Source organism: Diospyros lotus, chromosome 15, assembly GCF_014633365.1.
Source record: "Diospyros lotus cultivar Yz01 chromosome 15, ASM1463336v1, whole genome shotgun sequence".
NCBI classification, from domain to species: Eukaryota; Viridiplantae; Streptophyta; class Magnoliopsida; order Ericales; family Ebenaceae; genus Diospyros; species Diospyros lotus.
In genome coordinates this window covers 26,400,984-26,415,756 of record NC_068352.1, presented here as the reverse complement: position 1 = coordinate 26,415,756, position 14,773 = coordinate 26,400,984, and the positions used below count along the sequence as shown (strand labels likewise).

The 14,773-nt window shown below is 36.1% G+C and overlaps 2 protein-coding genes across 2 annotated transcripts in view; both read right to left on the bottom strand.

Annotated features, from left to right (window-relative positions):
- Positions 1-14,773, bottom strand: part of LOC127791840 (G-type lectin S-receptor-like serine/threonine-protein kinase SD1-1) — an 88,940-nt gene that overhangs the window by 29,124 nt on the left and 45,043 nt on the right. The window lies entirely within an intron of this gene.
- On the bottom strand, positions 1,391-5,608 carry LOC127791842 (G-type lectin S-receptor-like serine/threonine-protein kinase At4g27290). Its single transcript, XM_052321979.1, is given in 8 exon segments — positions 1,391-1,969; positions 2,349-2,421; positions 2,423-2,491; positions 2,565-2,802; positions 3,095-3,305; positions 3,647-3,822; positions 3,968-4,120; positions 4,306-5,608. Coding segments are annotated over 8 exon segments (2,493 nt in total). The 5' UTR covers positions 5,570-5,608; the 3' UTR covers positions 1,391-1,660.

The window sequence follows — 14,773 nt, the reverse complement described above, 5'->3', positions numbered from 1 at the left end:
TGTGTGTGTGAGAGAGAGAGAAAGAGAGGGGGGGGGGGGGGGGGGGGGAGATTTTTTATGAAAGCAAAAAACATAGAAACTGAATAAGTGAGAGAAAAAGACACGCCTCTAAAAAAAAGACATAGGATTTTCGATGAAAGCCAGAACACATATACATACAAAGTGAATAAGTTAGAGCAAAGAAATACCTTATGTCGTCCTCGATTTTCTTCTCTTTTAATGTTGATGGCAATCATTTTTGTTTGATTTTCTTACTATTGATGTTTGCCCGCATCTCTAATTCTCCTATATCTTTTTGAATCTTTCTTCCTTTCCTCATTTGAATTTTTGAATTAAGTTGCTTGTTTCATCTCTTGCTAAACTTAGGTCAATGTAATGGCATGGAATAAGTAGGAAGAAATAACATCAAGCAGAGGGCTAATTTGGTCATTTCACCACACTCTTAAAATCTTATAATACTATTTTTAAATTAAAAGGAAAAATTTGTCATTTTGGGATCCAACATAACGGTAGACTAACAAAGGGTAGTTTTTGCTATTTCCTCAACGTTAGGAGATTTTGTGCAATGTCATCAAAGCTCAAGGATGTTCTTTGCAATATACTCTTTATTTTATTCAGATGATTATTACTAATAATCATTGACTCCAAATTACATGATTCGATAATAAAAATTAGGGGAGAGTCGATGGAAAATTAATTTTATATTTTCATTTATTATCTAATATCTTTCTATTCATTTTTATTGCTTTTAGAAAGGAAGAAAATTTTTCTATTATTTTTTATGTTTTAAACAAAAAAATTCACATTTCATTTCATTCTTAAATCTCTATTAAACAAAACCCAAAGGAAAATGCTTACCCATTTCATTTCATTTCATTTATTATCTAATATCTTTCTATTCATTTTGCATAACAATGAATGAATGGAACATAAATAGACAAAAGAGTTTATTATGTGACCAAAAAATGAAAGGACGTGAAAACACCTTTTCATCCATTCTCATCTCATTTTGTATTTTATCTATCTTCATAACATTTAATCTTAATAAATTCTAATTATTTAAATCTGTCTTTAATTTATTCACAATTTATCTTTAATATAATGATCATTTGCTATTAAAAATCTTTCAATCTTATTCATTTTTATTGCTCCCTTATATAAAAAGAAATAATTCTTCATTACTTTCCAAAACAAACATATTTTACATTTCATTTTATTCCATTACTTCCTCCTAGTCCTAGACATAGTCTAAGACACAATTGGAGTACTTTGCCAAAAATTTAAGCAACAACCCCTTGTATCTTCATATTTTTCACAAATAATTTTGTTTGAGTAGTTAAAATAAAGCTAACTTTTATCTCATTTCTAAACTTTAAACCTTAAATAAAACGAGTTATGAAATTCGGGATGTCTCAAAAGAAATTATATGTATGTGTTTCAAACATACATTCATATACACACACACACATATATATATATATATATATGCTATTAACTTTTCTAACGTATAACAAATAGTATTTGCAATTAATTGAACTCAAAACATTTATACTTGCTCTATTTAGCCAAAAAGAATAACATTAAACTGAGCATATGTGAGCTCTAGAACAGGCAAAACAAGCCACAAACAGTAGGCAACATGAATTCTGTGCATTCTTTTCTATCTACCATCTAACCGAGTGATGGTGAGTTGATTGGCTGAATTTGTGGCCCCTGTGCTTAATGAAGCACCAGTTCTAACCTTCCTGCTTCTTTCAGCAAAAAAGCCAGGCTGCTTAGGCTCAGCCAGTGCACCTTCACCACCCAGCATCAGAACCACTGATGCCATGCTTGGCCTGTCTTCTAGACCTTGCTGCACGCACAAAAGTCCCACATGGATTGATCGCAGCACCTCTGATAAATGGCATGAATCTCCCAGACACTCATCCATCAGTTCCATTGATCTACCGTCTTTGTAAAGTTTCCATCCCTGAAAGATTCACTTCACTAGTAACAGAACTAACTTTGAACAAACAGGTAGGAGGTTACTACGACTAGGGTGGTAAGTAGCACGAGAGTTGAAGTGCTATGGGAAAAGTATCAAGTTCGAGTCCCTTTCTGGGCAACCTCTCTCTGCCCTTGGTTCCTAGTTAATTATTTGCCATGAGTTTATCCAAGTTAAATGGTGAAGGGGCTAATAGGAATTGGTTCCACCCGAGCCTGACCTCATGGGTGCAATGAGGAATTGTGCCCGTTTCTTTTGGACAGAGGTGTCTCTTGGAATTCTGACTTGTTCCTTTTTACTTTGCCCAAAAAAAAAAAAAAAAAAAAGAGAGATAAAAGAAGGAAGGAGTAGAGGTGTCACTTACATGACCAAGAAGGTTATGGTGGTGATCTGAATGGTAGAAACCTCTGTTTCTTTTCCCGCTCACTATCTCCAACACCAAAGCTGAACACATCTGATTTAACTGAAAAAAGGCCATCCATTGCATATTCCGGAGACATATAGCCACTGCAAGAGAGCCAGGAGAGGAATTAGATGAGGAAGGAAAGGATTAGATGAAACATGTTATAGAGCTTCTTACTATGTTCCGACCACTTGTTTTGTATTTGCTTGTGTCTCATTTCCTCCAAAACTTCTTGCGATTCCAAAGTCTGATATTTTTGGTGTCATGTCAATATCTAGTAGAATATTGCTAGCTTTGAGATCTCTATGGATAATTCTTAGTCTGGAGTCTTGATGGAGGTAAAGAATCCCCCGGGCAATCCCATTTATAATGTGGAAGCGCTTGGGCCAATCCAGTAAGGTTCTTGGAGTTTCATCTGGCGAAGTTTTGTTAAGTTAGTCAATGTCTGGTGATTGAATGCTTGAATCTAACACTATTCGTCTATTCCTTCCTGAAAAAGTCATAAATTTTCTGGAACAGGAACACCATATTGATCCCATTCTCTTATAAGTATGGAACGGGATAGATTAAACATAGAAACAGAAAGAAAGATTGCTTGCTAGCAGAGTTAAGTTATTCAATTTTATGTCCGTTGTGCCACCAATGGACTTTGGTAGAATATTGCACTTGTTCTGCAATGGTATTATAACTTCAAGAGGGACCCATACCAAAAATGAAGTAGTCGAGGCTTTTGTTGGGCATGTATTCATAGATCAACATCATTTCTTCTCCTTCAATGCAACATCCCAGAAGCTTCACGAGATTTCGGTGCTGAAGTTTGGCGATGCAAATGACTTCATTCTTGAACTCATCAAGCCCTTGCCTCGAATGCTTTGACAGCCGCTTAACAGCTATTTCTTGCCCCCCTTCCAGCATGCCCTGAAGATATAACACAGTTCTTGTTATATTTTGTTTCTTTCATCCAGCAGACTACTAGAAAGAGTCAGCTTTGAGCTCCGTTATGAATGCTTCAGCAACACATGTTTCTTCAAGGCAGCATGCAGATGACTCCTAAGTCAATGCAAGGATGGTAACCAATGCAAATACCCGAATCTGACAATTGTATTCATGATTCAACACGACTAACAAAGCATGTAGTATTAAGGAGCCAGTGCCAATGTAATTTAGTCTCTTTGGAAGGTCTAAAACAGCAGCAAGCTGTTTGGTATGCGCTAGAAGGATTCTAACAAAATACTGAAGAAATTTAACTGCAGTAATACCTTGTAAACGGGTCCAAATCCACCTTCTCCAAGCTTGTTATTCTGTGAAAAGTTGTCAGTAGAATAAGCTATTGTAGCAAAGTCGAACAATGGCAACTCTAGATCTTCATTATGGCTTTTGTTATCACACCGTTGTTCAGAACTCTGTACTACCGAATGTCCTGCAAAAGGGAGATCTTGGGGGCAGTTTTGGGGGGTGTGGTTGATTCAGATGAGGCTTTCCCAACATCATTACATATTAGAAGAAATTGTTAACAGACATGGTTGCTTCTGGTTTTTGTACCTTCTTTATTGAGACATGGGATGAGTCATTTGCCTTACCTTCTCTGTCTTGGCTTGGATTTCGCTTCTTTTTTTGCAGGATATAATATATAAGGGCCAGACCCAGCAGTAGACACCCAGAAAATATTGCCAAGCTCACTGCAATTACCACTCTTGTCTTTCTATGGTGGGCAACTTGATGTACTGTTGAACCTCCATAAAAATAAAATGGTCAATTACTCAACCCAAAAAAGAAGGTTAATTTGATACGAAGGTACTACCATTAATACAAAATGGTTATTTTTTCTTTCCTCTTTTCTTCACAAGAGTGAATTAGCAGTCCAAATTTTCATTCATAATGTAGAATTGCTATCTATGTGTTATAAATGAGATCTTACCTAAGTCAGAGGATGACATCCTTACGTATATATCGAACCCATTTTCGCCAAAATCTCCCAAGTTAACCAGGTTACCAAACCAAATCAAGCAGCCACTTCCACCATTTCTTACATCTAAATTGGAATAAGCCATACAAGAACAGTTTTTCAAGCATGCCTCTCTGCATTGCTCAAGTGTCATGCTCTTATCAACCCAAGAATTCGTTGCGTCTGGCGCTTTGAGGCCACTATATTTCTCAAATCCATCTCCTTTGCTGCAATCCAGTTCTGTTCTCCGAACACACCCACCAGACCAATTTGTCATGTTCCAATCTCTCTGGTTTTTCGGAACAAATTTACTCAAACAGCCACAAACAGGGGATTTGTCAACATTACAGGTACCATATGGACCACATAGTCCATAAGCGTCGCAGTTATCTGTTCGCACTGTCAGATAAAGAACCCAACCAATGGTTTTATTAACCCATGTCCAGCGCTGTCCAATGCCATCAGGAGCCAAGATAAACCTTGTAACAACAGAGCTGTCAAGGACATCATATCTGTAATAGATCTCATCCTTTTCAAATACCACCCCATACTTGAAAATTGAATTTGGTCTTAAGTGTACTCCACTGAACCGGACTCCATTCCAAGGCCCCGAACAGAACACCTTGGTGGAACCCTTGTACAAAACAAATTGTGGGTAGCCATGGATATTCAGGCTATAAGTATAATCACCTGGTGCTGGATCATCTGTGCTCCTCCAGGATGAGAGATACCACTCTTTGCCAGTCACCCAGTTCTTCCCAACCTTCATCCCCGCCAAAAGGGTGTCACCCGGATGGTCAAAACTCTGCCATAGGATCTGCTCTGAATTGCTACCATTAACATCTTTCACAACCAGGTTTCCTGATTCCAGAAGCTGAGCGACTGGATTCTGTGCAGAGATTGATGCATTTGTGGACCATATGATTCTACTTGAACCATTGACAAGGACTAGAATTCCTGGATCAATGACCTTTAAGACACCTGATGTATCTGCAAGTGGCGTTTCTCTGTTGGCAACCCATACCACGGTAGTAGACATTTCCTTGTACCACATTCCCACATACCGCTTCTTGGAATTGCCAGGACTGAAGAACCACAGTTCAAAGGTTTCATTTGATGACACTATGGTCTCACCATCTGCAAGGAACTGGGTTTTAGTTATTGTATCATCTGCTTGGCAGATTATTATGATGGATAAACAAGAGTACAAGAAATAGAGTATGCCAAAGACTTTCATGGCTACCCTTGATCTTCCCCTCTTGGCATGAATTTATTCTCCAACTACCCATTGAAGCCAAATGATTGTACATTAGACCAATATTAGCTAAGTGCTTGACCGTTAGGCAAAGGTATCTTTCAGTTGGTGACTTGAAGAGCAGGGAGTTGGAACATTCCACAAAACGTACCTATCGGTCGATGACTAATTCAACTTGAGGTCCCTATCGGTAAATGAAGTCGTTGCGAATAGACAACAAAACTCTAGGGTAAAACAAAATAAGTTCAATAACATAATAAATATCGTTGAGGCTGGAAGCTTGCGCAAACATACACACAGAAAATGAAACGAAACCAGAAAAGAAAAGTGAAAGAGGAGACAAGGATTTTTACCGTGGTTCACCCCAAAATAAGGCTACGTCCACGTTGAGCTCCGATGAAAAAAGCTCACTGCACTATAATGAAGAACGTAGATTACACTCTTAAATCACTCACAAAAACTCTATGTATATCAATGGTTCTCTACCAAAACTCTCCAATAATCACAAATACAAAAGAAAAGCTATACAGAGCATGAGAAAGAAACCCCCTAGAAACCGTAGCCTGAAGACGATGACTTACCAGTTCTCACTCTCTCTTCCCTTTTCTTTCATATGACTGTTCATATCCCGAGGAGAGAGTTTAATAGTGAATTTGGATGGCTGGGATGGAGTTTCATAAAGCTTGGATGAGAGGCTGAGATTAGATCATACAACACAATCAATCATTCCAACAGAAAGGCAACCGGGTAGAACAACAATTGAGCATAAGGGAAATCGGGCGTCCCTAAGGACAGAGTGGATGGTTGCCGCACGTGGTCGTCCTATTTGCTACATCACACGACGCCTTTTGGTGCTTCAATTATATCAATCTCCAACTTGAAGCATCAAACCACATGTGAACTCTCATTCTCATAAAATGCAACATGCTTCAATTCTCACTTTCACAGCTCTTGCTAGCTGATTTGATCAACCAACACCTATATGTAACAAGTCCAAGCAATGCTTGAACTTGGTTACAGTTAGCACTTTTGTACCCATATCTGCTAGGTTATTTTTTGTATGCACATTCAGTATGTTTACAGTGCCATTAGCTACCAAATCTCTTAGATAATGATACCTGACATCCATATGTTTTGTACATTCATGGTATATCAGATTCTTGGACAGATGAATCACACTTTGACTGTCTGAAAATACCACTACTTTGATTTGAAGCAAGTGGATTTGCTTTAGAAGGCCTTGAAGCCATACGGCCTCTTTGAAAGCATCAGTCACTGCTACGTACTTAGCCTCAGTGGAACACAGTGCAACCAGAGGCTACACCTGTGATTTCCAGCTGATGCTATAACACCCTAACCTCTTCAGGGCGTTATATCATATGCTAGGATTTTTTTTTATACATAAATCAAACTAAAATCCTCCACACATTCGCTTAATAATAACAATTTCCAAAATTAATACTAAGCAAATGAAATTCATAATTACCAGCGAAATAAGATCGAAACCTAAAAAAAACCATAAGTCACATGGGTCCGTACATATCGTCTACCCATCACATCATTACAATGACCATTTAAAACCACATAACATAATTAAATGAAACAACTGTAACTTAGCCTTGCATAGGGCCCACAATAACTTCCATCACAATCATGCTTCCACCACACCCTTATCCTTTCGCCTACTCGACTCACTTCGAATGTGGAATATTCCAGGGACATACGTCCAACATTAGAAGATGAATCTTCTAAGTGAGGGTTAAAATGACAGTTACATAAATGCATGATGCAGTAATGTAAATGAATACATGCCCCAATGTAACTTCCCTGGCCCACCGGCCCGACACGGAACCCTAGGTAAAATTTCGACCTGCTTTCAGGATAATCCTAATGTTGTTCCATCATTTGCCCTTAGGGAATTACGGCTACACTATTAAAGCGACATCCCAATCCCATGCACAAGTATCTATATGCCAATACTATCGTAATACATTGGTGCAACAATACATGTATAAATATGACATGATGCTCATGTAATACATATAACTTAGTCACTATCGTGGCTATCATGCTCAATATAAACAATACATAACATGTATATCATTTGGAAAAACCACTCACCTTGAACATAAATTCAACTTGTCTCGAAATACGTGTCAACCTCAAAAACCATGCAAATCCTCAAACTCCTTGTCCAAATTACTTCCTGGCCAATAATTTCCAACTAAAATCAATAATATAATTTTTTCATAATTTTCCCTATTTTTTTCTATTTTTTATAGTCATAAATTCTTCCAAAATTCAAAATAAAATACCTAATAAATTAATTTATTCACTATTATTTATTAAAATTCCTATAATAACATTTATAATTTCCATAAATTTTCTGAGAATTTTCTAAAATCTCTTCCTATTTTTTTCTAATTAAGTTTCCTTTCAAAAATTCAAAATAATTAATTTCTCATAAAATTTCCCAAATAAAAATTCATCAAAGTAAACTATTCATTTTTTATGTATTTCTGGATATTTTTTCAGAATTTTATCCCTCTTATTTCTATTTTTACTCTATTTTCGTTTATTTTCAACATTTAAAAATAATAAAAATTACTTCCGGGCATCTTCTCCCACGCCGGCACATCGGAAAATCAAACATACTATACTAGAAGATATTATACCTTTATTTGATCACCCTAGCCAAATTTTAACTTGAAACAACACTCGAAAAACTTTTTTTCGAGGAAAAATCAGTCCGGTTCCGACGAGATTCGATTTTTTTGGCGAAGCTCCGATCACCCCTCAAATGAACTCCAAAATTCCTCAAAATTTTTAGAAATGATCATCACCTCATGGGAAACAAAACCTCTATGATTTGGTGCCTTAATGTGTTCAAAAACGAGGTCGATTTGAAGATCAAATCTTTCAAAACCCTCAGCTACTATATCCTCTATTTATAGCCAAATTTGAACCCCAAAACGACAGATCTCGAGCAACCCAAGGCCTATGATGTCTCCTCTTGACCTTAATGAGCCCAAAACCCATCGAAAGTTGCCTCAAAAATCAATTTACAGAGGGTAAATTTTGGTTGCTTTCGGCAAAAAATTTGGCATTTTTCGACCAAGCCAAGGCCGATTGTCGGCTAAGATCGATCCTAGGGCCTTGCCCCGACGTCCCTTGCCACTTTCTTGGGTCTTTCACCACCAAATTAGGTGATGAGAAGGGTGGCAAGAAGCTTGGTCTGCCATGGCAGCTTCCAAGTTTTGAAAATTATACTTTTGCCCTTTCATTTTGACTTCTTTACATTTTGGCATTTCCATGAAGCCCCTGATCTTTCTGTAACTTTCATTGAGTCCCTCAAGCTTTGAAATCTTCATTTCATCTCTAAGATTCTGAAAAAATGTCATTTCGACCTCCCTCGAGCAAATTCGAGAAATGCACTTAGGCCCGAATCTTCATTTTAGTCGTAAATCCTTTTGTTTCTTCCTAAAACCACTGAAGGATTGTTCTACATATTAAATATGAACTTTCTTGGGGTTCTATTGATCTCTCGAAAGTCTCCTATGATAATTCAGTTTTTCAGCCAAAATCATAGCTGTATTTTAGCTATATCGAAAATCATTCTTGATCCAATTTCTCTCGATACTAAAGATCATTTCTTGAGATTCTTAATAGGTATATGCCTATTTCCTTAGATATATAAGCCCCCGGGCATACCCTCTAGTCGATTCGAACATTTTCTTGGGCTATTTTGATACTGATTTCCTTTGAAATCTCATATTTCTTACCCGAAAGTTTTTCGGGTATTACAGATGCAGTTTCTAACCAAGGTGAAAAACAGGGCAGTAGTGGACTTCCTAGTGTCTCTTTCACCTGTAAAATCAGAATCTACGTACCCAACAATATCAAGTGTATCATATCTCTTCTTATAACTCAAACCAATATTTATAGAACCATTTATATATCTTAGCAAATATTTTAGTGCATCCCAATGAGGTTTCCCTGGGTTTGACATAAATCTACTAAGAGAGGAAATAACATAAGCAAGGTTAGGCCTGGTACTAATCATTGCATACATAATGGTTCCAATTGCATTAGCATATGAAACATTTTCCATTTTAACAATTTTTAAGTTAGATGTAGGACTTTGAGATTTGGTTAAAACAAAAGGTCCAGCTAATGGAACACTTACGGGCTTGCAATTATGCATGCCAAAGTTTTGAACAGCTTTTATTAAATAGTTATACTGATGACCTTTTAAGCTGAATTCACTTTTATCCCTCTCTATTGTCATTCCTAGAATTTTCTTAGCAGGTTCTAAATCTTTCATATCAAAGTTTGTATTGAGCATTGTTTTTAATTCATTGATCTTAGACTTAGACTTACTAATTAACAGGATATCAGATATCATCTACATATAACAATAGGTAAGCAGGGACATTAGAGAGAATGTAATAAAAGCAATTATCATATTGACTCCTAATAAACCCAATCCCTAGAACAAAATTGTTAAATTTTTTATACCATTGTCTTGGGGGATTGCTTTAAGCCATACAACGATTTTTTCAGCAAACAAACATGCTCGGGCTTAATAGAGTCAATATATCCAGTTGGTTGAACTATATAAATTTTCTCCTCTAGGTCACCATGTAAAAATGTTGTTTTAACATCTAATTGTTCTAGTTCTAGATCAAATTGAACAACAACAATAAGTATCATGCGAATTGTTTTAAATTTAACTACAGGAGAGAAAATTTTGTTGTAGTCTATACCCTCCATTTGTGTGAACTCCTTAGCCACTAATCTTGCTTTATATCTAATTAGGTCAGTAGGAGTCATACCTTCCTTTAATTTATACAACCATTTGCACTGGATTAGTTTTTACTTCTATGGTCGAGGGACCAATTCCCAGGTACCATTAGTCCTAAGCGAGGTCATTTCCTTATCCATGCCTTGCTGTCACTTGTTGCATTCCTTGGAGCTAATAGCCTCCTCATATGTGGATGGCTCATCACTCATTAATTCTATCCCTGCAACTAAAGCACAGTAAACCAAATTTGAATAGGCATACCTTGAAAGAGGTCTAATAACCCTCCTGCTGTTGTCATGGGCTAACTGATAGTCACTGAGATCTTGAGGTTTGTCATGATGCTCCATCTCAATCTCAGGGTCATCTTCTTGTTCCTTTTGATCATCATCATGATCAGATGTGTGATTCCCATTAGACATAGGCAAGGGTTCTCCTTCTAGGTCAGGTTCGAATGCAGTGGGAGCAACTGACAGGTTGTTGTTTCCTACAGGTTGCTCCACCTCAACTTGAGAGCCTCTTAAGATAACATAATCATCTGGTTTTCTCAAAATGTTAGTTTCTTATGTGTTTAGAATTTTACAAGGGAAAATGGCTTAATTGAATATGACATCTCTACTGATAAGGATTTTTACTCCACCAGATTGTCTTTCTGATAGTCTATAGGCTTTAGTCCCTTCTTGGTAATCAACAAACACACACTTTGTGGACCTAGGTTCTAATTTCTCTTCTGACTTATGAGCATAAGCTTCACAACCAAACATTCTAAGGTAATTTAGATTTAATTTCTTACTGGTCCATTTTTCCTCAGGGCATTTAAAATTTAATTTCAACTACCCTATTTTGCTGGGGTATATACCTAATAGTTCTATGCCTAAGTATTCCCTAGATATTACAAAATTCATCAAATTATCTATTACAAAACCCAGACCATTGTTTGTTCTTACGATGTTAATTTTTCTATCTGTTTGATTTTCTACTATGATCTTCCAAGTTTTGAACTTCTCTAGAGTCTAATTTTTAGTTTTTAATAGAAATACCCAAACCTTCCTAGTAAAATCATCTACTATAGATAGAAAATACCTGTTACCACTGTGAGTAGGGACTTGAAAAGGCCCCCACAGGTCTGCATGAAGGTATTCTAGGCATGCCTTCACCGGGTGAGTTTCTTTATGGAAGCTCAGCCTGTGTTGCTTGCCAAAACACATGACTCACAGAAATCAATGGACCCAACAGGCACTGCTCTAAGGTAATCTCTGTGTGAAAGTGCCTGAAGACTTTTTAGGCTCATATAACCAAGCCTCAAGTGCCACAGTTTTGTTTTATCAGTATTAGCAATACAGGCAGAAGGCATGTTAACAGAGGGAAAATAACAACCATTCAAAACATATAATCCATTTTTCTTAGCACCAGTTAGGATTAAATCATTTCCTTTAAACACATGCATAGAACCATTTTATGCTCTATAAGAAAATCCTAGCTCATCTAAAGTGCCAAGAGATATCAAGTTTCGTTTTAGGTCTGGAACATATCTTACATCAGTAAGGGTTCTTGTTTTATTGTTATGCAATTTAAGTGATATGTTACCTATGCCTTTAACACAACAAGATTAGTTGTTACCCATGTAAACAGTTCTAGTTTCTTTCTTGTTAAAATTTTGAAACCAATCAATGTTATGACACATATGAAAAGAGCAACTAGGGTCCATAATCCATTCATTATCAATAGAGAAATCAGAAACTGTAAGCACTTCAGCCAAACAATTTGAGTTATTAGCAGTTGTGGTTATGTTTCCTATTTGTTTTTATTTTCTGATGAAATCATAGCAATACTTTTTAATATGCCCCTCCTTCCTACAATGATAACATTTCCATTTTTGTTTTCCCTTCTTGTCTTTCTTTTTACTCTTTTGCCCTAACCTACCAGATTGATCAGTGTTTCCTATAGTATATCTTTTCTCATTTTTACCCTTTACAAACAAGTTATTTCCTGATTTCTTAGATGTACTTGATGGTTTACACTTGTGATTAGTTTTAATGATGAAAAGCATCATTTGGTTTTGATCCCCAAGTCTTGAGTCAAGTTTATGGTTTTCAACCAAAATCAATTTCAAGTAGTGTGTTGTTAAAATGAAAACTAAAATGATTTATGATTTTCTATATCATATGGAGATTTGCAAAGTCAAGTGTTTTCATTTTGGAAAACTATCTCCCGATATTTCAATCCATTGGTGTTAAAATGATTTTTAACGAATTTTTCAAGAAATATAAAGTGTATATTTTAGAGGTGGTAAAATAGCAAAATCCTAAGTTTGTACTAAAACCCAAATTCTACTATCTTATTGTTATGGATTTTAATTTTTTAGGTATTTTTATTGAATCCAAATGAGGGATACTTTCTTATTTACATTTATGTATTAAAGTAAATGGAAGGTAAAATAGAAATATAAATATGTTGTGGGTTATATCATCAAGCAAAGTTATTTCTATAGCATCCTATTTTCAGTGATTTTTATCTTGGAAAATTGTCGATAATTTGTTTCAAGATGTCGACAGTTTTTATAAAAATGTCGACAGTTGCAAATCTTGCTCTCGATATCTAAATGTCGACAGTCTCTACATCAAGAATGTCGAGAGTTCCTAAGAAGCTGTTGACAGTTTATGTCGCAGACAGCTTCCAACGGCTAGATTCTCTACTGTTCAAGTTTTCAACAGCTATATTTTTGAATGGGCTCGAGATGCTCTATAAATAGAGATCAAATGGGTGATTCAAATCAACCAAGAGGATTGATTTCAAGCTTACAAGTGTTCATTCTTTCAAGACCTTATTTGTTTCATTTGTGCTTTATTTTTCTTTTTAAAGGCTTTAATTATCATTTGTATTATTTTGTTCAAATCTTGTATTTATAGTGAGAGATCTTGTAACTAAAAGTGTCTACTCTTAGATCCTCTCATTTTGTATTATTCTTGATTTTCCTAGCTTGTTGTGCTAGAGGACTTGCTTGTTGAAGCAAGGGATTGAAATACCTAGCTTGGTGCTAGAGGGCTTGCTTGTCTAAGCAAGAGGTTGTAATCTCCTAGCTTGTTGCTAGAGGGCCTATTTGGAGAGATAAGAGGCTTTTAGTGGATTGATTGAAAAATCCTTAGTGAGGAGATAAGGTAGTGGATTCAGTTTGGTTTAAGCCAAACCATTATATATCGTTATCTCTTATTTGCTTGTGCTCTTTGTTTCATTTATTGTTCCAAGCATTTCATTAATCCCCACTTTCACTAAAATCTCATTTTTCATCAAAAGGATTTTCAAGTTCAATCAAATTTTTTAAAACAACCCAATTCACCCCCTCTTGATGTTGGTGCCATTGCTATTCTAATCTAACAGTACTTAACTCCAATTCCCTAGTCTTAATGCCAAAAACTACAAGATCCAGACTAAGTACAATACCAGTATATCTTAAAGCATGCTTAACAACATCATTGTCATCAGATAATGAATTCAATAGAATAATAGCTTCACTAGTATCATCTAATGTTTGATCAGTACCTCTGAGTAATAATGCAAGCCTAATAAATTCATCTATGTTTTCATCCATAGACTTAGAGGTATTCATCTTAAAATTAAACAACATATCTTTCAAGTAAACTAAATTAGGTGCAGTCATAACAGAAAATAGAGAATCAAGCTTATTCCAAAGGTTAAGAGGATTAGTCACACTGTCTACCTTTCGGATTACATTGTCACCCAAATGAAGGAATATCATATTTAAAGCCTCATCTTTGATCTCATCGATTCTCGCAAGTTGATATGCAGACCATTTTCGATCATCTAGTTCAAGTCCTATCAGCACTTTATGATGAGAGAGAAACACTCTCATCTTGTTTTTTCAACTTGTGAAATCACCTTTGCCATCAAATATTCCGATTTCAAATTGGGTAGACACCTTCTTCACTTTGCATGAAGGTAACCTAAAGGGCTTTAGACACTGACTGAGACCAACACAACAAACACCCACTAACTAGGACTCTCAGAAAACCTAGACCTTACAGATAGACGAAAAACCCTAGATTTGAATAAAAACCGATTGAACTTCAAAACCCTAAGAGACAATCTTAACACAAGCTCTGATACCATTGTTGCGAATAGACAACAAAACTCTAGGGTAAAATAAAATAAGTTCAATCACAGAATAAATATCGTTGAGGCTGGAAGCTTGCGTAAACATACACACAAAAAATGAAACGAAACCAGAAAAGAAAAGTAAAAGAGGAGACAAGGATTTTTACCGTGGTTCACCCCAAAATAGGGTTATATCCACGTTGAGCTTCGGTGAGAAGAGCTCATTGCATTATAATGAAGAACGAAGATTACACCCTCAAATCACTCACAAA